The 27,353-nt window shown below is 34.1% G+C and overlaps 1 protein-coding gene across 4 annotated transcripts; it reads left to right on the top strand.

Moving 5' to 3' along the window:
• Window positions 1-5,951: 5,951 nt before the first annotated feature.
• Window positions 5,952-24,026, top strand: LOC105060444 (protein EFFECTOR OF TRANSCRIPTION 2). Of its 4 annotated transcripts, none has more exons than XM_073260722.1 (5): window positions 5,952-6,216; window positions 6,878-6,974; window positions 15,997-16,268; window positions 21,586-21,957; window positions 22,611-24,026. In XM_073260722.1, the coding sequence occupies exons 3-5, from the start codon at window positions 16,200-16,202 to the stop codon at window positions 23,742-23,744; spliced, it is 1,575 nt and encodes a 524-aa protein (XP_073116823.1). In that variant the 5' UTR covers window positions 5,952-6,216; window positions 6,878-6,974; window positions 15,997-16,199; the 3' UTR covers window positions 23,745-24,026. The 4 variants fall into 4 exon arrangements, with proteins under 4 accessions (XP_073116823.1, XP_073116821.1, XP_073116822.1 ...); XM_073260720.1 differs by having other exon boundaries at window positions 15,951-16,268; XM_073260721.1 differs by having other exon boundaries at window positions 6,878-7,013; window positions 15,951-16,268.
• Window positions 24,027-27,353: the final 3,327 nt, after the last annotated feature.

Below are 27,353 nucleotides of genomic sequence, written 5' to 3'. Positions count from 1 at the left end.
TTCGAAGCTTTTAATTTCTTCCACTGCTTGAAGTTGAAGTGTGTTGAAATATCCTAGGACAGCGACGGTGGTCATGACCCTGTTCCTTACAAATGCCACAGTGGTTCTTATTTCTTATTTGCCTATCATCCATCTCATTTCGTAGTCTTGTTGACTTTGGTTTACCTTTCTGCTTGGGTTTCAAACGATGATGATCATGAATATATTTGAACATACGTGTATACATCCAATAATCTTCATGTGGTAATGGATTAAAGTCACCGCTCCAAGTATTCATATATGCTATAATTGTATATGTATCATCCACAAAACCACTAAAATGTACAGTAATTTTTTGACACACAGCTAAAACGTGTGAACATGGATATTTGTACATGCTTCACTTTTCATAAGAATATTTTCTTTCAGCTAAAGTAACAGTATGAAAATTTTTTTCACCTCGTAACCCTGCGCTTGCTCTCCTCGTAAGCACTTCATATATACCTCTTTGAAGGTTGAATGCTGTTACTCGGTGCTGATTAGCTTTAACTTGATCTTCAACAATCTTAATTGTAACATGAGGAGTAAAAAGATTATTTAGATTTTCTTCTACATATCTCAAAGCTTGGGCATGCCTCGAATTAAAGTATTTCACAAGACGATAAAATGTCATTTGAATACAAGCTGTAATTGATACATTTCTAGCTCCTCGTAAAATACTGTTAAAAACCTCCGACAAATTTGTAGTTAAGACACCATAGTGCAGGCCATCATCATATGCCAACGTCCACTTCTCCTTTTCTATCTCAGACAACCAGCTCCAAGCCTCTTCATTCACTGTTTTAATCCTACCCATGATAAAGTTGAACTTGCAAACTTGATGAGCGCTTTCTGCTTGCCATACTACTCTTTTCAGCTGCATATTTTTAAAATGAGTGTTGAAATTACTGCAGATATGTCTTAAGCAGTATCGATGATAGGCACGTGGTGGACTCCATCCAATAGACTCATCCATTATAGCATTTAATATACCTGGATACTTGTCAGAAATTAAGCATATTTCATTTCTATCTTTGATGATATGTGTTCTAAGCTGGAAAAGAAACCAACTCCAACTTGCAGTCGTCTCCTCATCTACAATTGCATATGCTAATGGAAATATCCCATTCTCTACATCAATTTCTGTTGCAATTAACATCTTACCTTTAAACTTTTCATACAAGTACGTGCCATCAATGCTGATTACATGACGACAGTGCGTAAAACCCTGGATAGATGGTTTGAAAGCACAAAAAATATAATTTAAAACTCGGACATTAGAATTCACAGTTTGAAAAAAAATTTATGAAACAACTGTACCAGAATTTGCATGTTGAAGTGCAGCCATATAATAGGGTAATTTAGCATAAGACGGCTCCCATTCTCCATAAATATCAACCAATGCCTTCTGCTTTCCACACCATGCTTTCCTGTATGACACTGTATATTGAAATTGATCATTAATGGCTGTCACAATAGCTTCAACTTTGACAACGGGATCTTTCTCAATAATATGTCGGACTAGTTTGCCAATCATCCTTCTACTGACATGTTTGTGGTCTCGACTCAATCCTGTAAACAAACAAGTGTGAGGATTCTCATATTTTGTGATTTGAAAATATTTATGTTTTTTCAACAATGCAGCACGAAGCCTCTATTTATAATTTTAAGCATTATTTGATGATGCACATCGTACGGACCATAATTTTGAATGCGACTGAACTACATTGTATGTCCGATGCTTCATAATATGATAAAGATCAACAGCTCTTCTTACATAATCTTTACTCTCAAATATTAAATCTTTAGAAAATTCAGTCATCGAGGAGTCCCAAAACTGATAGTCTGAGTTCAATTTTCGACTAGCACTAACATAACCACCATCATCTAAATTTAGATCGTTAAAAAATTATGGGGGTTCGTGCAAACGAGGTTAAGGTTCTCCCACATTAATATTAGCCTGAACATCTTCATCATCATTCTCATCTTCACCATCATCATCATTACTGCTACTGTCCTCATCCATCCAATAGTCTTCATCTCCACTTTCATCTGACTCAAAGCCTAGATTATCAGAATTTATTCCACTGACTACCCAGTCATCGTTTCTTATATGAGTGTTGTCTCTCGCACTTACCACTACTTCTTGTAAAGGAGAAGTCACCATAGCAGAAGACATAGGAGAAGTCACCATAGGACTCTGAATAATTGGACAACTAGGGTCGGCAGTAATGGAATATTGTTCTACAAATATGGCCTCAACACTATCGGTTTGCACCATAGGAGTTACGAAAGGTGAGAAAAGCCCAACATTATTGTCCGCTTGAGTTAAAAGCCGACTATAGTATCCAAAGCTCAGTACATCTTCCTTTTCAATATATAATTCTAAAAATTGACATTCTGCATATTTTAAAGGAAATGTCAGTATTTCTTCGACATCTTCATTGTCATCAATTGGAACTAAGATATAATTGCTCTGCATTAACTGTCCCGATAGATTAGGAGATTTTCATTTCAATTTTATTTCATATTTTTCTTTATCTACAGGAATACTGCTGCATAAATGGTCCAATAATTTTTGACGTGATAATGATGAAGATACTCTAATCATCTGATTTAAAGAGTGACTGTACTGCACACCAGTTTCATCATTCTGTATCATGCCATCATAATACAATAGTACATGAACTCGAGTACTGGCCATTTTCTCGGAGAAACCTATGACAAAATCAAAATCAAAATATTTAGTATTACTAATTATTTTATCGTTTCAAAAGATTTATATGATAAATACATCGTATCATCAACAAATAGGTATAGATAGATCCTATCCCATTCGAAAATTGCATTAATTCTATAGATTAATTATATTAATCAAATGATACGCAAAAGGGACCGAAAAAAATTTCGACAGTATTTTTCCTTGGTTCTTCCTACACGACTGAAAATGTGTGAGGAGAACTAAAGAAAAATACTATCCGAAATTTCTCTCGAACCCTCCGCATATCATTCGAATAATGTAATTATCTATAGAATTAAATGCAATTCCCAAACTGTCCAAACTGGACAATCAATTGACCAATGTATATATTTTACGGTATCCGTACAAAAATATATAATCAAATATATATTTTATATGGATATCATAGAATATCTTACATTGGTCAACTGATAGGTCTACATTTTCATGAAATATAATATATTTTAAAATTTTTAAATTATGATCGAATCTAATTTTAAAATAAATCTGAATCTAATGAGATAAAAATAAAAAATAATGAGATAAAAATAAAAATTAAAAAGACTGAAATAGAAGGGTGCCGCAGGGCCGCATGGGCCCGCCATCGAAGGGCCGCCATCGCGGATCGAAAGAGAAGGGCGTCGCAGGGCCGCACGGACCCACCGTCGGAGGGCCGTCGGGGCCTGCCGCTGCGGATCGAAAGAGAAGGGCGCCGCAGGGCAGCACGGGCCTGCCGCCGGAGGGTCGTCGGGGCCCGTCGTCGGGGGCCCGCCACGGCCCATCGCCGGGGGGGCCGCCGTCGGGGCCCGCCGTCGGGCCACCGTGGGGAGCAGCCGCCGGGGCCCGCCACCTGCCGTCGGCCGTCTGTCGCCGGCGGCCAAGGAAAAAGAGGGAGAGAGAGAGGAAGAGAGAGAGGAAGAGGGAGAGAGAGAGGAAGAGGGAGAGGAGGGGGCTAGCCAAGGGAAGGGGAGGGCCGAGGCCCGCTGTAGGGGGCCGCCGTCGGGGCGCGCCGGCCCTTTGTCGCCGGCGGCCAAGGAAAAAGAGGGAGAGAGAGAGAGGAAGAGGGAGAGAAGGGGGCCGGCCAAGGGAAGGGGAGGGCCGGGGCCTGCCATCGGGGCCGTCGTCGGGGTGCGTCGGCCCGCCGCCGGCCCTCTATCGCCGACGGCTAAGGAAAAAGAGGGAGAGAGAGAGGAAGAGGGAGAAGAGGGGGCCGGCCAAGGGAAGGGGAGGGCTGGGGCCCGCCGCCGGCCCTCTGTTGTCGGTGGCTAAGGAAAAAGAGAGAGAGAGGAAGAGGGAGAGAGAGAGTAAGAGGAAAGAGAGAGAGGAGGGAGCTCACCACCATCGGGAGGTCGCCGTCGTGCCATCGGAGAAGAGAAAATGCTGGAGAACGCCGGAGAAGAGGGAGAAGAAGGAGAGAGGGGTTTTTTTTTGGATTTTAAGCTTCAAAAACACCAAAGGGAATGGCGTTTTCAAAAACATCGTTCCCTTTGACGTTTTCCTACATTTTTTTTAATGATTTTTTTAATTTTTCTTTACTTATTTTTATGTGATTTTTTAATAAATAAAATTAATTTAAAATGGGTGTAGTAATTTGAGATGATAATTTTTTATTTGAATTAAAATTAATTTTTTTAAGTAATAATTGCAAATTTTATTTTTTTACCATTTTTATTTGAATTATAATTAGAATTTTTAATTTTTTAAATTTAAAATAAAATTTTTATTTTTAAATTATAACTATAATTTCTATTTTTTTCAATTCAATTTTTTTCCCTTTTTCCTTTTTTATGATGTTTTTTATTTTTTTACACCAATTTTTTTCTTTTCTTCAGATATTTTTTTAAAAAAATAATTTGAAATGGAGAAAATTATTTTAAATAATATTTTTTATTTTCATTAAAATTAAAATTTTTATTTTTTTAATTTTAATTTATAATTTTTATTTTTTTCACATTTTTTCTTTTTTTTCACTTTTCGTATGGCATTTTTTTCTTTTATTTTTCTTGAATTCAAATTAAAACTTTAATTTTTTTATAACTTAAAATTATAATTTTTATTTTTTTCTCATTTTTACCATTTTTTTCCTATTTTTATGAAATTTTTTTGAGGTATTTTTTATTTGTTTGGAATATTTTTTTAAAAAATTAATTTGAAATGGAGAAAGTAATTTGAAATGATGTCTTTTATTTTAATTAAAATTAAAAATTTTATTTTTTTAAATTTAAAATTATAATTTTTGTTTTTTTCTATTTTTTTAAATTTTTGACTTATTTATGGCACTTTTATTTTTTTATTTTTTTGAATATTTTTTTAAAAATTAATTTGAAACGGAGAAACTAATTTGAAATGATGGTTTTTATTTGAATTAAAATTAAAATTTTAATTTTTTAAAATTTAAAATTTAAAATTTTAATTTTAATTTTTTTTCTCATTTTTTCTTTTTTTATGGTATTCTTTATTTTTTAAAATTTTTAAGTTTTTTTAGATATTTTTTTAAAAATTAATTTTAAATGAATAAAATAATTTAAAATTATCTTTTTTATTTGAACTAGAATTCAAATTTTTATTTTTTAAAATTTATTTAAAATTATAATTTTTATTTTTTTCTCAATTTTTTCTTCTTTAATGATATTTTTTAAAAAAAATTAATTTGAAAAAAATAATTTTATGGTATTTTTTATTTTATGCTATTTTTTAAGATCTTTTTTAAGATATTTTTTTAAAAAATTAATTTTTAAATAATTTTAGAATTTTAATTTTTATTTATTTTTGATTCTTTTTTTAATGGTATTTTTAAATTTTTTTACACCAATTTTTTTCAGATATTTTTTTAAAAAGATAATTTAAAATGAAGATATTTATTTTAAATAATAATTTTTATTTTTATCAAAATTAAAATTTTTATTTTTTTATAAATTTATTTTTTTATTTTTTATATATTTTTTTAAGGAAAAAATGTTAAATAATATGGTGTTTTTAAAAATACCATATTATTTGGTATTTTTTTAAAATTTTTTTTTATATGGTTTAGGTAGAAAATAGGGGGTGATGTGGTCATGATAAAACATCATTCAAAATAATATTTTATCGATTTTATATTATTCTGGTAAATAAGTTAAAAATCAGTTTATTTAAGTAAATAATTTTTTTTTTTTTATATTAATTAGGAAAAGCACTCGACCTCCTACTCTCTATCTTATTCCTTCGATGCGGGGGACGCAAGGGGTCGATCTGCGGTCCGTTGGAGTATAACCGTTTCTCATTGTCCTCTTTCTCTCCGAAGGCGAGAAGGGAGCGTGGAAAACCCTAGATTTGGACTTCTGATTGAGCTTTTCCTGAAGAAAAAAGCTACCGCATTCGTAGTTTGATCGGATCTGAGATCGATTTGATGCTTCGGACGGAAGAGATCGTCGCGTTTGATGTCGGAGATCGACGGAATGTCGAGATTTGGTGCTCTGGTGAGTGGGATTTGCTGTTTTTGTTTTGACTGATCGTGTTTCTTCGCCGATAAGGAAGATGGTTGTCGGGGATTGCTGGGAGATTCGGTTCTTGATGGCGTGGGAGGTTGATCAGGGTGGTAGGGTTGGTTTACTCTGAGAGAGGCGGTGATCTGGCTGCGGGTTTGCTTCGATCCTGCTGGTGATATTGTTGTTTGGTTATCGTTTGGATGGATTTCCTGATCTTCTGTTCTTTATCTGGAGATCTGGCCTTATTGTGCTCCAATCTTGTTTCTTAATATTCTATTCACAATGTGGAATTTGAATGCCCCCTTCTGGCCCGATTTTAGTTAAGTGCTGTACAATTTTGAGGATTATATGCTATGAGAGTTGAATGGGACCTGATTTGAGCTTAGAATTTCAACAATTGGTTGTATGACCTGATTGCCATTTGTGCCTTTTGTGTGCTGTATTTGCACTCCACTTTATAGTTTACATCTCGTATTAGGTGTCGGTATCAGCTAAAAGTATCTGTTTTTCTGGCTGAATCTGAAACTTACATGCACTTACATGCACCAGCATTGATCGTGAAACTCTTTGTTACATATAAAAGGAGTATATGGGAATGGTTGATTGGTCCACTTTTATCTGACGGTATATTAATTTTGTTACGATTTTTCAGGATGGTGCTCCTGGAGGATAATCAGATTGCCTTCCACTCTGAGGATGGTGTGACTTTTGATGGTTTCAAAGATTATGCACGTCAAATTGCAGAAATGGTAGGCCTAGGAAGTGACTCTGAATTCCTTCAAGCTGGTGTATGTTTTTCATTTTTTTTTTTTAAAAAAAAAATTCTTTCCTGCATTACCTATTGATGTTAATGTGCTGTTTGTTTTATATTTATGCATTGATTTATTTGGCTGCAACATAAAACATAATCCACTCATCATCTTCCAGATGTGAGATAAGATTATGATAATTTGGTGGATTTTTCGCCTAAGTTATTTTGCTTTCTTTTTGATCCTTTCTAATACTTCCATATTATGTGTATCCTCTTTCACTCTCAGCTTTTATTCTCAGTTAGGTTCCTTCCTGATGTGGATAACAGAGAAACAATAAAAGTTGTTGTCAAGTTAGCTACAGAGACTACTTCTACAGAATCAAACAATGTTTCTTAGTTGTTTAAGAATACATTCATACACACACACATACATACATCTAGTAGATATGTTTGTACGTACATATGTCTGTATGCGTACATACATGGGAAGTAGGAGATTATGTTATGAAGTAAAAAAAAAAAAAAAGCTCAAATGGTGGTTATCATATGTTATCAGGTACAGAACATCCTTCTTGAACATGGGAAGATATTACAATGGCTCTGCTGAAGCTGTAGCTTTTCTTCAGTTTGAAGGGCGAGGGCACATTAATTTTGAGTATGGAAGGATAGAGTTTGTTAACACTGAATGTACAAAATGGAAAAGCTTACTTTTGGGAAAATGAGCAAGATGCACTAAATAGTAATTTGGTTCATCTGATTGCTATGGTTAATAATTCACAGTTTTATTATTTGCTTGATAGAATATCTCTAGGATTCTTACTTGTGACTTGGATATTTTATAATGTTGTTTGTATATTTAGAAATTATTGTGATCTGGGTAGGAGTAGCAATGTCTTTGTGGGCTCAACTTGGTCCATTGGTGCATTTTTTGATCATCAAGAAGCTATTTCATTGAGTACTAGAGGTCTTTTAGTTGAAGCAATTTAATCTGATAAGATTTAAATGCCTAATCTTCTGACAAACTCATTTTACAGTTGGTAGTTTGTAATTTATAGTGTCAGTCTTATTTGCTCGATGTTTTATGATCTATTTAATTTCTCATTTGGCCATCCTCCTTGTTCTCTCTTAGCAGCATGTTGACCTTTTTAACCATTCTAGCTAATCACCTCTTCGAGGATTGAACTTAATCCTTTATCCTCCTTATATACTAGAGGTAGGCAAGAATTATATCAAGCTCATGTTAGATAATCAAAACAGAGATGCCAAAAGCATGTCAACACCATCTAATTGCTGAAAATGATAGCTGTTAGTTAGATATTTGATTTTCTAGTCTTAACAACTACAAAATATATCAAAGTTTTTATCTATCCAAAATATAAACATAGTCTAGAATACACAAAATAAGAACAAATCGAAATAGAAACTTTTCAAATTAAACAAAAGCAAAATCATCAACTTTATAAAAGGAACCAAAAAATTAGAAAAATCCAATGTCTTATGCAATAGAATTTCTACTTTTATAGTTGCCAACTAACTTTAATCAACTACTGCCTAATATACTCTTTATCATACTTGTCTAGTACCTTTTCTCCCCTAGAGTTGAGCCCATCCAATATTACAAAAAGAGCTTTATGTCAATGGATGATTAAGAAATCAATACAACTCTAGCCTATTACCTCTATGCTTATGAATAGGCTATATATTTGGAAGATAATTGATTATCTATGATGATTTACTTCCTTCTGAAAATGAAAGATGTATGTGATGTGGACATAGCCAAGACATATTTGCCCCAGTCAAAACTAACGAAAGAGGCAAACAAGTTTGTTATTAGATTTGGATGCAAGATGGTTTTAGAAGATTAATGCAGACAAGGAAGATAAGTCTCAGATATATGAGGAAAAATGGTTAATATCATTGAATCTAGGCAAATTTAGATCAAACATAGATACTATCAAATCCTATTTGAATACAAGGAGCTTCATTCTATATATACTTCCTTTGTTTCAATTAGATCCTAGAAAATTGTGTGGGAGAATTTTTAAGTTGAATATATTTCCATTCTTTGCTCCACTCTTTTATATGTTTGGGATTTATTTTTCTATTTTTTTCCTTTTTTGGTGCTATATTATTGGGGAGGTCTCTTCCTTTTCAAATGAAAGGTTGTTATATACTATATTGGGGTCAAAGTAATTCCTTCATTTCTAGAATACTTGCAATGGCGCCCTAATACTAGATATTGATCCAAAAGATATGGAGAACCAATAGTTATGAGAATAGATAGCACAACTATAGGTGGAGCATGATTGTATGGTTGCCATGAATATCTATCGGATATGATCTTTTAAGTGCCGTATCATCCTTTTATGCAATCATGCTTTATTTGGAGAGTCGGTTGCTCTTCTCTACTAAGGAGGGAGCAACGAGCTCTTCAACATCAAAATATAAGTTTATTCAGTTCCATGAAAGACTCAACCTAGAGATCATCTTTGATTGAATTATCTCCATTAAGTTACATAAGCATGCATCTTATAACTATAAATATTTGACCTTGAAAATTATATCATCCATCTAGAAAAGGGAAAACGAGAAAATAATTTTGTTAAAGAAGATGGCTAAACCATTCTACCTCCTCTTGTGTTCTCATATTCCTTATAATCATCTCAAGTATTCGGCTATCATCCTTTTCTCTTTATCAAATAATTGATGTTAGTTAAAAATTATCTTGATTTTTGAATTTAATATTTCTAGTACTAAAATATACTTATTCCACCTTATATCCATTGATGGATAGTTTTGGATCTCATGAATGGTGTCATTAATTTGTTGTAGTAAAGCTCAAAACATCCTATCGTACATGCAATAGATGGTATACCTTATGGGAGATCATAGATTTTTATTTTAATTAGGAAGAACTCCATGTTACAACCTATTATGTGAAGACTATCTTTTTAATGAAGAAAGTAACACCAAATTATTAGATCATTGATTCGTCTATCCAAGATATTTTAACTACCCAATTCTCCATTAACAATGTTCTATACCAAAAAGGAAAAGATAATTTTGACATTTTTATTTGATTTGCATTCATGTTTCCTAGAATTAACTTAACATAATTAGAATGTATTTCTTGTGAGCGAGAAACTTTTGAACCAGTCTATATATCCTATGCTCTTATTATTATTTGGTAGAAAAAAAATGCTTTAAAATTATCATGATAAATTTAAGCAAGTTCATTTGAAAAATGGTTACCCATATATTTGGTCTTTAATGAGGCTCAAGCTCAACAGGAGTTTACAAAAGCTTATAAATTATTTTATTATTCTTAATGCTCAATAAGCTTATTTATGATATGATTTGCTAAATGTAGATAGGATGGTGAGTGCTAAAGCATCTTTCATTAATTAAGTGAAAAAAAATTCTAACATATATTCTTAAAATTAGGCATTTGTTTACAAATCAACATAAGAGATTAATAACACTATCTACAATAAAAATAATCCCTAAAAGTTTAACCTAATACCTGTTTATTTATTTCTTTTAGAAAATCTTATTATTTGATTTGTTTAATAATTTTTTTCATAATATCTAGTCAAGATTATGGTGCCTGAAGCAGTCACAAATGATCATTGCACAATATTTCTCAATCATGAGTGTCTCAATAGGCTTTGTCAAAGGCAATGACTCAAAAAAAAAGAGAATTTGAAAAATATCTTTATGGCATTAACTCACCTATCATTTGGTGCCTTTGTTATTTCATGCTCCTGACCTGAGACTATAAAACAGAGGTCACGACAATCATCGTATACTCGTAGAGAACTCTTCCCATGATAAGCAAGGCTTCTCATAATGATATCATAAAGCAACAACGGAACAAATAATCATTAAATTAATGTTCAAGTTAAATTTAAATAGCTAAATCAAATATCTTGCAAAATTTTTATCAAACTTCATTAAATTCTAATCTAAAATAAAGATATCAAACTATGTTTCAAACTATTTTCCCATAATGAATCTCCAAGTCAAGCAAGTCCTTTGAATCTATAAAATCAATAAAATATAGAGTAATGAATTAGATGGCCTAGTAAGCAATGAATATTTTGGTTAGATAAATCTAGTAAAAATAATATACTAAAAATAAGCTTGTAGAGTATATCAATTCAAAACCCATTTCAAAATATACAGCACTATCAAAATAGGATGCATGCAAATCTAATCTTTTCAAAATTTATTTTCAAATTTATTTTTATTCATAAACTAATTTTTTTTTAAATATCCTATTTATCTTGACAATCATTAACTATGACTATACTTATATCCTATGGCTAGGCTAGAATGAGCTTAGAATAGTCAAAGTCAAAGTGCCAATGTATAATTTTCATTGACAGGGTATCAATGTACCGGCACATAATCTTTACTGATAGAATATCGATGTACAAGTATATAATCTCCACTAGCAGGGTATTGATCTATCAGTGCATAGTCTCTATTGGTAGGAAGTCGATATGCTAGTGCCAGTGCACAATCTCTATTGGTAGAGTGTCGATATATTAGTGCATAACTTCCATAGGTAAGATATCAGTATATCGATGTATAACCCTCACTAATAGGATATTATTGTACCAATGCATAATATCTAATGGTAAGGTTTCGATGCATAGTCAGATTACGAGTTAAAATCCATCTTAAATTAAATCTTTTTTTTCAATAAAATCAATTTCATATTGCAATCGGGTAATATGCAAAACTTGCAAGTTAAAATCCATCTCAAATCAATTTTTTTTGATAAAATTAATTTCATATTTCAATCGAGCAATATGCAAAACTATTTTGATAATACATCAAATAGTACTCTATAATAATTTCAATAAATAAATATCATGCTTCATATTCATAGTTACAAATAATATGATTCAAAACTCAATGATATAAATACTATATAATCCGTTGATAAATCTAGAAAATGAAGTATTACTTACCTCATATGTACTCCAATAAATTTAAATAATTTTTAAATTTTTTTTTTGAAATCTTCAGTTTATAGATCATATTGTAATATCTCAGTGCTAGATATCTTTTTGTCAAGACAACTACAACTTTGTATATGATCAAGTATAATAATTAGAAAGGACATAGATAATTGAGAAAGATATGATTGACAAGTAATTGTATCTAACAATTAATCTACGTCGATTTGGTCATCCAACTTTATCCGATTAAGATAAAATTAAGATATGGATGATTCAACAGAGATCAAGGGTGATCAAATCAGCAGCATTTGACAAAAGTCAAGGTGGAGGCTGGTACATTGCCCAATGATCAGAAGTCAATTCGATCAAATAACTTTATTTAATTAGGATCATTAAAGATGCAAGGATTTGATAGAGGTCAATAAAAATTAGATTCTGTGATGCTTGACAAAAGCTCGAATGGTGCGTAGTTTCTGACTGATAAGATAATTCGAAGTCTATCTATTGGATCAACTTGGATTCAAAGGAATCAGGCTCGGACCTGTCATTGGATTCATAAATCAAATAGAGAGACAATGTCAGAGGAGAGAGAAATTAATAGGGTGGGGCAAGGCTAATCAAGTGAAACTATCTGGCATTCCGATCGATTTGATCAAAGTGATTTAATCAAATCATAATAGAACTAGTATACAAATTGTTCAATAGAAATCATAGATTATCAAAGCTAGTAGTACCTGGTTTGATCATGATGGGTGTCAGTGTATTGTTTGGTGATCATTGATCAAGATATCTTCATCAAGATCAATCAAGGTCATCCAAGTGATCCACTATAAATCAACAGTTATACTAAGATGCAATTGATGGTGAACTCTAATGGTGCTCGATTTGATTGGGGTAGGGACTAGCATGCCATTCGGCAACCATCGATTAGAATCACTTCACTAAGTTTCGTCAAAATCATTGAAAGAAGATCTTTTTGAAGATCCAAAAAATCCTAAAGACAAAATAAAGAAAGAGAAAATTATAAAGAGAGAAACTAGATATAGAGATTATAGAGAAAAAATATAGAGAGATTATGGAGAGAGGAGGGAAGAGAGAAAAAGTTTTTTTTTTCTTTTCTCTATTTTCTCTCTCTCTCTTCTTCTTCTTCTTTTTCTTCTTCATTTGGGTGAAGAGGGGATTCTGTTGAATCCTCTTCTTCCCCGAAATCAATAAAGTCTCACCTTATCAAGGGACAGTGGCTGAGGATGCAGCCAATGATGGGGCAACAGCATCTCTAGTCTAGCGATTAATGGGACGAATGGTGTCAAGGAATCAAGAAAAAGAGCAGAGAAAAATAGGAGAAAATGGGGCTTGTTTCTTTCAAGAAAAATCCAACGACAAACCAATCAGAATCAAGGCTGCAAGGGTTGAAGAAAAGGGAGAGAAGGGTCAGTCAAAAATTTTTGACTTTATTTTATTTTTTCCAGCAGTGCTTGGGCAATGATGGTGGTGGGTGGCGTCCGATGAGACTTAGAAATCATTGACGAAATTCTTTGAACTCGATGTGGGATTCAAAGGAGTTTAGGGTCCTTAAATAAAGTGGAAGGGAGGCCAAATCCTTCTTGGAATTGGCTTCCCTCTCATCAGAAGTCTTCTTCACCATATTAATTTTTTTTTTTTTGATACTTTAAAAATCACGCAGTGTGACTGGGCCAATCAAGTGGACCAGGCCCAATTGGTCTCAGGTCCATTTGGGATGGGACATTACAGTTATAATCTATGTAGATGAGCATATTGTATCTTGTATGTATAAATAGAGCAATGGTTGTAAAAGTTTATGTTGAATGAAAAAAGAAAAAATATACATATGGGTAGATGTAAAATGTTTTGAATCTTGCTCTACCTTCTTAGGTGTATATCATGATTTTTTCATCTCTAGAATTATGTGACAAGATGTTGTCATCATGAAACTTCTACTTTGTTTAGAGATAGTTTGGATATTTATCTCATGATGCAAGTTGTATTTTTGTGGTCTAAAATAATGGTCATATGTATAAATTGAAAAATTTAGACATTATTTAAAGAGAAGACCTGAAAATAGAGTGAATTAGGAAACCATTCTTTAGCAAAACATCTTGTAAATTAGTAATTTTGAATCTATAGAAGACTTTAGTCCAATTGTCAATTGGATGGTCTAGTTCAACCACAGAGCGTGTCATATTTTATATGTGATGCAACATACAAGGCGGGCTCATCATACTTTATATATGACATTGCATGCAAGATTGCAATGGAAGAGATGACCAAGCTCACATGAGCTTTCCATATTAATTTTATTTTGAATAATTAGATTCTATATATAAATCACTAGTGATTCGATTTTTCCTCTTTCATAATACATTTCAATGTGATTTAAGAAGTGGGGAATAAAAAGATAAAACAATATCTTTTTTAATAAAAGGATTTTAGAACTATTTAATATGGGAGGGGATTCAAAGGTGTGGAAGCACTCCAAAGATGGATTTAAGCTAGTGGGAGACTTGTGCCCTTGAAAAACAAGGGTGATTGACAAAAGAAAGTAGGGAAGAGCACTTCTAGTGATCAAAATATAGAAGTCTTGTAAAACATAACAATTATATAGACTTCAATCCAAATAATTCTTATTTATTATATCATTTATTATTATTATTAAGAGTTTTTTATTTTCTTAATCAAATTTTATAACTAAGCTATATTCCAACAAGTACCTATACTAATTACACATAAATACATGTTTCATCTCTAATATTGTATTAGATATATTAGCAGACAATAAATACCGAAGTATGGTTCCGAATCCAAACCTACCAAACCAATGAACTAGGTAACATAGTGTTGATGTACTATAAGTTTAAATTCACTTATATCCTATCTAAGTTGACTTTATATTTAAGTTTTGCACCTCTATCTTTCAAATCAAGGGTCTTGTTGGTTTTGTCCTTTTCTTGATTAGGCCATTTATATTTTAAATTCTAAATGATATTTTGGCAGGTCTAATTTGGCATGTATAGATTGATCAACTTGGGTACAATTTTGAAGATCTATTAGGGACCCAATCAGTGGGTTGTAAGCCTTTTGAGCTACACAACTATTTTTTGACCAGATATTCATAATCATAGGGCAAATTTATAGCAAAAACAGTATATTATTTTATTTCCTTTATTATATGAAATTATTAATATTTAAACTTACTGATAAATCAATAAATGGCAAGAACAAATCTCCATAATAAGTTCAAACGACATTGGTGGTAAATTTGAAAATTGTTTATAGATTGGAATAGGTGCTTTCTATATCTTGATTTATATTGATTTGTCTAGTCATCAAGCTGTGGCTTAATACTCAATCCCTTGCACATTTCTATTCATAGAAATATTGTTGCTCCATCAATGATCTGTACATTTAGGCCAGTTTCATTTCACTAGAATGAGTTTTAAAAATTTTAATAGTTTCCTGTTCTAACCTATTCCCATGTTCAATAATTAACATAGAAATGGAAATGTTAATTCTAGCAGGTATTAGTCTCTCATATAAAGGAATAAAGTGGCACCACAGTGCTTGGTATTGTATTTCTAGATAAATAGATGAGGGCTAATGTATAATATATAATATATTCTGATATATAACATATATTATAATATTTATTGTTTAATATTTTTTTAAAATACAAAGTAGTAACTAATATCATTGCAATATATTGTTTGATATATGTAGCAGTTTTATACAAGATAAAATGTTTTACTTGCATATTACATTCATATAATTGTCATTGTCATTATGGTATATTACTTACATGAAATACTAATAGAATAAGTTACATAAGTTTTAATATAATAATATATTCTAATTTCATAAGATATATTGTAATATATGGTTATCATACTACCAGTAATGATTAGATTTTTTCCCAATTTATACTTTCCAATACCAATCATCTGAAATAGTTTTAAATGACAAGAATCATCCGTGTGCGCAAATCTTAGATTCCAGCGGTAAGACATCAAGCATTACTTTGTTCTCCGAAAGCAGATGAAGGGTCGTGATCTGGCCGAGCCACTGTAACGGTCGAATCAGTTCAAATGAGAGCGGGATAGAATGGACATTTCCAATCCCGGCAAACGGGAAGGTACCGGGATCACTCATCGGTAAAGTTGAGCGCTGCGACGATAGAAGAAACAGCTTGGCTGCTACTGTCATTGTCGTCTCCGTGAATCTGGGTGTGATAGGAGAAGATGTCTCCCAGATTGAAGAGAGAGGAATGCCTGCGAACCAAGCACGACTCCCTCTTCTTCAAATGGAATGTTAGTTTGAAATATATTTTCAGTCTTTACTTCTTGTGTTGATCTTTTATTCTCTCCTTGTCATGTAGTTGCAGTGTTTGTTCTTTCTTTCCTCTTATCTTTCTTCCTTTTTTAACTGCATCTAATTTGATTTTCTTCTTGCTTTGTTTTATTTTCTATGATTGAGTAGTTTTGAATTTGAGTTGACTTGTGGCTTTATGTGCTTTTCTTGTGTTAAAATTTGACTCAGTGGTGCATCAAGCTTGTTAATGAGAAATTAGAAAAGAAAAAAAACTTTAGATTTTGCCAGAAAAGAGAAAAAAGGATGAACCTTGGTTAGGTCAGATTCGTGCAAAACATGTTCTTTCTGTTGATGTTACTGTATCAGAAAATTCCAGCATTAATTAGCCTCTGTTTTATAGATTGCAAGGCCTCATATTTTCAGTGAAGGGAGGAGATTACAGGGAATTGTTGTAAAAATGTTTTATTAAAATCTTTTCCACAGCAGGAAGAAAATTTTGAGGCACAATTTGAGGGTGAGGTCTTAACCTAGCTGGTTACCTTTGGAGGATCATGACACCAAATTTGTTTCTTAGTTAGGCTAAACATTGAAAGCGTATCTGGGAAGCATTGTCTAATCTGCACACAGATAGGAGACTGAATGATATACTATAAGAATTAAGAGGAAAGACTTTAACATTTGGGCTGGAACAATGATAGGTTGCAGACAAATGAGTTAATGTTGAGGTGTAGAGTTTAATTTGATCCAATATTGGTGAATCTAAAACTTATCATAAGCTGCTTTCCACATGGTTTTGCTTTTAAACATGATGGGCATGAATTGGATCATTTGAAACTGGAAGGAGTATTAATTCATTATGCTCTCAGAGTCAATAACACAAACATCTCATATTTTAAGGCACACAAAACCTAGCATGAGTCATATGCCTACTTAGGGATTTTGTGAAACTACATCTTTATACTTGATCTTACTCGATATTTCTCCATGTTGTATTATCTTTTTTAAGAGTTCATACTGGTTTGACTTGAATCTCTTTATCTTATTGTTTTTTCCTCTCCTCTTCCTTGTGTGGGGTCTCATGTTTTACATTAGTCTTTATTTAGTGCCTTGCCTTTACTTACAAGTTGGAAGTGTCATAGTCAATCAAAGTGGATAGGGGACACATCTGCTTGTGTTGTATGTCTGTAGGTGTTTGTCTTTCGGAGAGGTATACTCCCATGGAAAGGTTTTTGTGCTTGCGTTGCTCATTCTTATTATAGTATTTATGTCTAGCTCTTAGAATTATTTGACTTCTTTTCAGGCTTACGTAAACCACAAACTTATAGTTATGGTTTGATCTATAACTTCCACTGAGTTGAATTGAAAGAACTAGTGCCAATAATTGATCAGCATAAAAGTGTCCATGATGGCAAAATTGAAGAAGATTTTTACTCTGTTCCAACACTCGGAGGTTATACTCAAGGGATGAGCCACATTGGCACCCACCAATTCCAGAGTTCTCTTAGTAATACTACTCTTTCTGTATTGGTTGACCTTATCTTCACTTAATATGCCCCTCTGAAAGAACATCAAAGGCCCCCACCTCTAGGAACACCAAATTGTAGCTTATTTCAAGATCCTGATTGTGAGACTTGGGTCTTCCCAGAGGGAGAAGCCTGTGAAGCAGGGTCCATTGATGTACTTCCAAATTTTCTTTTAAGGAGGGGGAGGGGGTGTATTAGGTGAAAATAAGTAGCAACCAACATGACTCTGTCCCATTTTTTATCATCCAATCTTCCCAAATAATTTAAATAATTCTTTATGGAAGGTCCAATGAGTTACTAGATGAGTCCATCTTTTTACCAAACTTTAGAAGGTGCAATCGAAGAATTTTTTTTTTGTTTGATTATAAGATGTATCCAATTGACTAATACATATTTAAGGTTGATTTTTAGCCAGATCCAAAAGTCTATTAACACAGCCTTCGTAGGTGAAGATCTCTTTCTTTTGATTCTTTTAATGATGAAAATCTCATCTATGGTGCCAAATACTTACGGCTGGAATATAGAACTATATATGGGTCTTGGGATTCAATTGGCTATGACTGGAGGTTAAATTATTTAATAAGAAGTTCATGTTTTACTTTTAAGATTATTTGATGTATCAACTGTAGTTTTCTGTACTGACCCATACCCCCTGGTTACCACGTAGACCACACCAACCTAATAGGTTACTGGTACAATAATAGGGGCTTCATACGGTACTACACTGGCACATGGTACAGCTGCTGTCATTATATCATCTGTTGGTTAAGGTGTCTCCTATGCCGCCCTGACCTATACTAGTAAGCTACCATAAGGGATCTTGTATTGAGACTGAAATCCTTGGTATAGACAGCATAAGGGCATTTTAGGTAGTTTAATCTTGAGTTAGAACAAGTAACAGTAAAATCAATCATTGTTGATCTATCGAGGATGAATCCATATGATACAATTTTTGGACAAAAGATTCACACTTTTTCTGACAAGGTCAGGGTCCTATGATATGATGACCCTATCCTTAAGGATCCTAAGGGTTTTGCAAAGTATATTGTCAACCTGATGATAGATGGTGATATATTGATATGATTAAGATAAACCATAACCATCATTTGATAGTTGCACTGTTTACTCTCCACTATCAAACTGAAGATCTAATGGAGGTGAACGATAAGAAAGATAAGTAGTTTACTATAATAAGAAGGATAAGTAGTTTGCTATAATTTTAGTCATTCAGGTTCTTTTAGTTAGTTAGGTTCTGCTTTAAGCAGAAATAGTGCACAAGGCTCCTATCTCAACCAGACAGTTTTAAGTCTTGGTGTCAACCAAAACAAAGATTAGCCATGTTTAGCTTCCTTTCTTCCCTATCTTTCTCTCTTTTTATCACCCATCCCTTCCGTCTCTACCCTCATCACTTCTTCTTGGTGTCCTTAATTTCATTGCTTTATACTTCTATATTGTCACAATTTATTTACCTTGATTACTGTTTCCTCTAACTCTGAACTTGCTTCAAGAGGTCATACGTAATCGAATCAGGCAATTAATTTCTTTCCCTTTCCTCATACAATTTTCAATAGATTTTTTGCTGATAGAAACTTATTAAATTTGCAGTTTATAGTGAAGTTTGTGCAGAAATCAGCTTTTGAAACCTGAGATTTACTTATAGGACAAATATGAATCTTCCTAGATTCACATGAACTTGGAGATCTACTTTCTGGTGATAGCCTCAAAACCAATTTGCGGCTTGGAAATTCTATTTGTTATATGCAAGCATTTAGATCTTGTGGGATGTAGGTGTCCCAGTTTCATCATGGAATGCGATGCTCCGCTGTCCTATCCCATCCAGGAAGCAGTCCTAGATTCTCAATCATACATTTTGACAGCTGTCTTCTATCTTTCTCCCCTTCTTCTACTCCCTATTTCTTTCTTTCTTTCTTTTCTTCTACCTTCCTTTCTTTACTTTCTTTTTATCTTCTTTTTTTATATTCTACCTTTTTTCTTTCTTCCATCTTCTTTCCTTTCAGTATTTTTCCTTTTCTTCATCTTTTCTTCTTTTACTTCCTTTATCTTTCTTCTCTCTCTGCGTGGATAGGTTTTGGAGTCCTAAACCCATCCTGGTCCTGCTTTTTCATAGAAATGGGACATAATGGCTAGGATGTCCCCCATCCCATTGGGATGTAAGACCTTGGTTATATGTACTACATATTATGCAGAGTGTTGGTCTTCTATCTTTAGCATGTATCCAATACTTTTTACAATTAAAATTATTGAAACATGGAGAAGCTTCTCTGGATTTTATTACCGAACTTTCAGAGTTTTTTTATGTTTGTTTTCCTTTTGCATTGGTTTAAAGCTGGTTCAAATTCACAATTATAAATTTCTTGGAGTGCAAAAAAAAAAAAAAACTTAAGGCCTGAAGTTCGTTGTATCATGGGTGGAGACCACCATCACATTATTTGTAGGAGGACTAGGTCCAAGCTGACTTAAAGAAAATACTGGCCATAAATTCTTGAGCTTAGGTAACCACTAGCCTATTTTTCTTATTCATGAAGAAACAAGATGTTTGTTAATAGAATAACTATATGAGTTTGCGAATATGATTTTCCAATGGAGTTTTTAACATGCTAAAACCCATAATATGAAATGAGCTACCATCAGTGAACTTTTTAAAACCACGCATCAACTTCAAAAAATGGTTATCTGGGCATGAATTTGTAAAGTTCTCAACAAGCAGAAAAAATCCCTGAATTTTCCCAATTTAGGAACTTCTGGTAATGAATGGTGGCACAGTTGCCAATTTTCAGTGATAATCCATCAGTAATACCTATAATATTTCATAATACAAATTCAGGAAAACTGAATCCAAAATTTGGATCATCAAGATATCTACAAATTTCCACCATTGAAAGCCCAACACTTTCTAGTGGATGTTTCAAGCATGAATCCAATGTCTAATTCTTTGATAGCAATTGGAAGTAAATCTAGGAAATGAAGACTGATACATGGAAGTATAATTTATATACATGTACATCTGAGTTTGATCTCACTTGTCTGTACAAACCTCTTATTCTAATGGGGATGAATTGGCATTGTTTGTGTATTATCTAGTATGGCTTAGTTAGGAATGCACATACAATACTCTCTCTCTCTCTCAAAAAAAAAAAAAAAAAAAAAGAAAAGAAATACACATATAAAATAAATTATTTTTTTAATTTTTCATGGCAATATCAAAGTAGCCATGATTTTATATCCATAAAATTAAAAATTACATTCAGATTAAGTCCTTCTCACTTATCATAAAATTTACTTCCACTTTGATTTGTGAAACCAAAATCTTGGGGCTGGTGTGTGTGTATCTGTGCAAGTGCATGTGTATATTTGGTCATGTTTCTAATTTCCAAGTCAGGTTTTTGAACAATTCTCTCAAACAATCTGGATGGGACAAAAAGGCAAATGAATACTTCTGAACTGCATCTTCCTTTACAACATATTCCAGAGCTACAATATCCTTTTGTGTCAGCATTTTGTAATGCTTTGTGTAAGAGGCATGGAGAAATATGACTCTTTGAATTGTCTAACAATTGCTCGATAGATGATATTATTGAACTTGAATTACAAGTGACAGCATTGCCATTCTAAAATAACATTAAGAGCGCACTCTCTTTCAATATACATTTTAGAGACATATATTCTCACAGACATACATTTGTGTGTATATAAGAGGATGCCTTCTCTCAAGCTCACTTTTCACTCTTTATAAGTAAGTTGCTAATGTTTTTTTTCCTCTGTATCTGCTTAGGTTCTTATTGGACCATCTGATTGGGAGGACTACTCCTTAGGAAAAGATGGAGTAGAAAGGTACAGGATCCATAATATTCCTATACATAGTGCATGCCCTGGTCTTTATGAGTTAGGCATAGCTTCAAATCCTGGAGGTGAAGATAAGAGGACTCGCAGGCATGCTGCAGAGAATGTTATTGTTGTGTACCTTGGGCAAGCTGATAATGTTAGAACAAGGCTCCAACAATATGGCCGTGCAGGAGCTCATTTGGACCAGAGAAATTCAAGTACTTCTGCAGATAAAATTGAATTCCCGTTTACTCAGAATGGACCAGGACTGTTCAAAGAGATTTTCTCAAGGGGACACTCCATCATGTTCAGATGGGTTCCGGTAAGGAGGGTTTTTTTTATGCTTCCCTCTCTTTTCTTAATGCTTTAGATGACCAATGAATTTTGGACATCACAATGGAAGGTATTACAAGGCAATCCATGGAACTACAGTGTTCCAAATTTTAGGTGAGGAAGCATGAAAACCATTTTGCAGCACTTCAAAGGACATGCAAGAAATAATATGGTAACAAGGATGTAAATTGTTTTGGAACTTTTTTTTCTGTATTAAAAGATTCTATTAGATAATCTTGGACCTAGGATATAACATGGGATAATGATGATGACACCTTGATTAATAATAGAACTATCATCATTCCATGCATATGTAACTAAATCTTCTATCAATATCTTATCTAAGGTAGAACTCTTGCGAGGTTTACTGGTAAATAAATAAATAAATGCATCTGAGAAAAAGAACCACATGCACAAATAAATGCGAAATCATTATTGATTGTGAACATCTGAAAAGCTTGATCCATTCCAGATGTCAAACAAATTCTAATGCTCAATGGTATCAAACATGTGTTTTCCATACTCCATAGAACTTGTGCTTGCTTTTCTAAAACATCTTTGGAAATTTTAAGTCTCTGCTTTATTTTAGCTGCTGCTTTATTACCTTCTAAGCTCTTAAATGAATCTTGTTGAAATCGACAGATGACTAGCAAAAAAGAAGCTGAGAAGAAAGAGGCCAGCCTGCTTGAAGTCTTTGACTATGCCTGGAATAGACGTGGAAATGGTGTCTGTCGCCGAGAAGAGGTCCTCTCAAAGTTAGATAATGCAGCCAGACCTCTCTCAAAGTTAGATAATGCAGCCACCAGCCCAATCTCATCTGCCTATAGAAAGGTACAGCAGTGGAAGCAGACTGTATTTGATAAGAAAGCAGGGATCAAAATCAATGGAAGCATGCCACTTGATGAAGTGGGATCATCTGAAGGTAGGAAAGGTTTTCTCCCAGATGTGCTCAAGTTTGTTACTTCCCGCCCTCGATTAGTTCAAGGGGGTGATGGCATTCCTGGGGATCATGATATCTGTGGAGTGGCTATTGGTGGTGGATTAGTTTGTAGAAACAAACCAGTTAAAGGAAGAGAAAGGTGTGAAGAGCATAAAGGAAGGAGGATTGCTGGCATTGGTAAAGTAACTAGCGGAGAAGTCACAGCAACCTCAGAGAAATCATCTGTGTGTGGTTTTTTTTCGGAAGGCGGTTCTGTTTGTTCCGAACTAGCAATTCATGGAAGAAAGAGGTGTGAATTACACAAAGGCAGAAGGGTTCTTGAATCTCATCTACACATATCATCTGATAGTAAACTCCAATCTCATATGATGTTGACCAAGAATATAACATCTGCGTATGATGTTGACCAGGAATATAACATCTGTGGAGTCGTCTATTGGGATGGGTCTATTTGCAGGAAAAAGCCTGTTTCAGGGCGAAAAAGGTGTGAGCACCATAAAGGACAGAGAATTGCTGGAACTAGATTATTAACAAGTGAAGATTGGATGACAAAAAAAGAATGTAACCTTGATGAGCCCTATGATATCTGTGGAGTGGTCATTGGTGATGGCTATGTTTGTAGGAGGAAACCAGTATTAGGAAGGAAAAGATGTGAAGAACACAAAGGAAGGAGGGTCACATCACCTGGGTTAATGATAAGCATGGAGAGCTCTAGAGCGGTGAGCAGATCATCATCTGCATGTGGTGTTACTTTAAGTAATGGTTCTATTTGTATGAATTCACCAGTTCCAGGAAGGAAGAGATGCTCACTACACAAAGGTAGAAGGGTCACCTAAACCCAACTCCATAAATATGTACAAATATCCAGTTTGCCAAGTCCAGTTGTTGCTGCTAAGTTTTCACTGAACTCTGATATAAAACTTGCAAGAATGATAAATAATTTGTAACGTGTGTTTGGTTTAGAGAAATGCAACTTGAAATGCTGGTGATTTGTTCTATTGTAGTCTTTGGTATTCCATATTCAAGCGACTGTCAGAAAGTGGCTGTGTCACTGATAGTGCAGTTGAAATAAAAAGGTGCAATGGATTTTTCAGTGCTTTTTTTTTTCATTCTTCTAATGACATGTTTACATAGTAACCATCGAACTTTAATTCAGATGGTTACATGGTAACCATTTTTTCATTCTTCTAATGGCATGGTTACATAGTAACCATCGAACTTGAATTCATATGGTATCACCTCTTGCCACTTGGATAAGGTCGACTTTGATTTTAGTTGGAGTCACCCTGAAGTGTGGGGTGGAAATAAGGGTAGAAGGTGGGGACTAGCCCCTCCTAGTCTCAAGAAAAGAGAGGGAAAAAGATCATATGATAGTCAGAACAAAGAGTAGCAATCTAGGACAACCATTGGTATTGCTTTTGTTTTTCTTTTTTGTCCAAAAACCCAAGAAGGAAACATGTACAATGAAACTCTTTTATTTTTTCCCCATATTGTTGGTAAAAATAAAATCATGAGAACTTTGGAAAGTAGATATTTATTGCTTGATAAAAGTTCGATGGAAATGTTGTGTCCAACGTCAATCTTCATATGATATTTTACTAATTCGGAGATAAACAAAAATCCAAAAAACAACAATGCCAAATAGGCACTCTATTTCTATAGTTCCTGAAGATCCTGATAAAAGTTCTCCCTGTGCATGAAACATGACCCCATTTTACATGTCTTCAATGGATGCCCTTGAAGGTTTGTGTTAGATAGCTTGGAAGGTACCGAACAGAATCCTACAAATTTGGTGATGGTAAATTCTAGTTTAACCATATTCTATATTGACGTGGAGGGTCACTGTCATGCCCCAAGTTCGGGATACGATATGGCTATGTTACCTTAGGATATCACCCATGATAACCTGAAGCCAACTATACCAATCTATATAAAAATTCAATTCATATAATATATAAATGAATCCAAAACTCTCAATAAATTAAATAATGAAAAAAAATGTTGATATAGAGCTTCTAAATCCAAAATTTAAATATTCAAAATTTTATCATTCAAAAATTTGTAAATCATTGATTACAAGTCCATAATGCCATTAATCAGCTAGTAAGATACATATCCACTGCAAAAACCTCCAAGCTTGTAAGTACGAACTCTCAAATTTGGATTACTCTCCGCTTCTACCGATTTTACTTATCTGAAACGATAAAAGAATAAGTGACCTACGCAATTCAATGAGCAAACCTTGTAACATGATTTGCCGAATCGAACAAAATTGCATGGTTCAGGGTATGTCGAACTGTATAGGCAATAAATCGAGATGGTTCTACCATTCAACGGCAAAGAGGAGGGGAGGGAGAAGGAAAGAAAGGAAAAAAGAGATAGAATGGGGGAGGGTAGGAGTGGAAAAGGTCAGGGAGGCTGTTGGAGGTCGTCGAAGGGTTGCAAAGGCTCCAGAATGATCGGAGGAGTGGAGGAGAGGGAGAGATAGAGTGAGGAAGAGAGAGAGAGAGTGGAGGGAGAGAAGTAGAGGGAGAGGATGGCAGTGGCCTCCAAGGCCCTTAGAAGTCCTCCCCATCTTTCAGATTGAAATAGTAACGATTTATCCTTTTTCAATCGAATTATATTTTATAGGCTTCACCTACAATAGGATTGCGGACTTTACTGTGAGTTGACAAAATAAAAAAAATTAGAATAGGGATGATCGGTCTTATTTTGATATGGAGGAGGTGGAGCCACTCCTTTAGTGATCCGAGGGCCTCTGCGGCCCTCTAGTGGCCACTATCAGGGTCTTCGTCATCTCTCTCTCTCTCCCTCCCCTTTCTCTCTCCTTTCTTCTCTCTGATTCTCCCCCTCCCTCAATTTTGGCCCAAAGGAGGGCGAATCTGCTCCTCTAGTCATCTAGAGGTCTGCACGGCCCTTCGGTGGCCAACGTTGGGTCTTTGCCATCTCCATCTCCTTCCCTCCCTCTCCTTTCCTCCTGCCTCTTTCTTTTCCTCTCTAATTCTCCTCTCTCTTTGTTTCAATCCGAAGGAGGGTAGAGTAGCTCTAGTCATCCAGGGGCCTCTGCACCCCTCTGATGGCCACCGCTGGGGTATCCTCCATCTCTATCTCCCTCTTTTCTCTCTCTTCCTCTCTTCAATTCTCCCCCTCCCCCTCTTTCGATTTGGAGGAGGGTGTAGTTGCTCCTCTAGTCACTTGGGGGCCTGCATGGCCTTTCAACTGCCAGCATCGGGATCTCTGCCATCTCTCTATTCCTCTCTCTGTCCTTTTTTCTCTGTCATGCCCCCAATCTAAAATCATGAGCCAGGGCCAGGACAACTGCCGTATGCTTATGGAGGACTCTCTCCAGTAGCATGCAAGGCATTCCACATATGATATCAAAGCATCATAGCAGATTTAATTTAAATAACTAAAAATCTAAATTCAATTAACCAATCCAACTAATAAATATACTTTTAAAGTCTTTACATCAAATAATTTTTGATTGATAAATCTTAACTAATAATAATAAATCTAAATCTAAACAATATTGATATTATTGAATCTTACTTCTAATCTCACTCTCAAAATAGTATCCATATCTGAAATTAAGCATCTGAATATGAAAAAGAGAAAGAATAATGAGCTTCACAGTCTAGTAAGCAATGAACACTTTAGCTAGATAAATCAAGCAAAATAATATACTACAAATAGGCATGTATAGCACATCACTTCAAAACTCAATTCAAAATATACAAAACTATTAAAATAAGATGCATGCGAATTCAATCTTTTCAAAATTTATTTTTAAACTCATTTTTGCTTATAAATCAATTAGTTTCAAAATATTTCATTTACCTCGATAGCCATGAACTATGACCATACTTATACCTTATGGCTAGGTCTGAACGAGCTCAGAATAGTCCAAGTCGAAGTGCCAATGTATAACCCGACTGACAGCATATCGATAAGCTAACGTATGATCTCCACCGATAGCGTATTGATATACTAGCACACAATCTCTACTCATGATATCGATGTACTAGCATGCAATCCCTACAGACAGGATATTGATGTACTATGCACAATCTCCATTGACAGGGCATCAATGTACCAATATATAACTATAGTAAATAGGGTATCGATGTAGCAGCACATAACCACCACTGGCAGATATTGATGTACCAGCATATAATCTCTACTGATAGGGTATCAGTATACGAGCGCAAAACCTCCAATGCTAGGATATTGATGTACTAGTGGACAACCCCCATTGATAGGGTTTTGATGCATAGTTAGGCTATGAGTTAAAATTTATCTTGAATTGAATCTCTTTTTTGATAAAACTAATTTTATTTCAATCAAATAATACATAAAACCATCAATAATTAAAATTAATCAATCAGAACTCCATAATAGAATCAATATATTCAATAATACGTCAAACAATATTCTATAATAAAATA

This window comes from Elaeis guineensis, chromosome 7 (genome assembly GCF_000442705.2).
Source record: "Elaeis guineensis isolate ETL-2024a chromosome 7, EG11, whole genome shotgun sequence".
Lineage (NCBI taxonomy): Eukaryota > Viridiplantae > Streptophyta > Magnoliopsida > Arecales > Arecaceae > Elaeis > Elaeis guineensis.
Note: the sequence above shows the minus strand (reverse complement) of the source record. Positions and strands in the feature narration are given on the sequence as shown.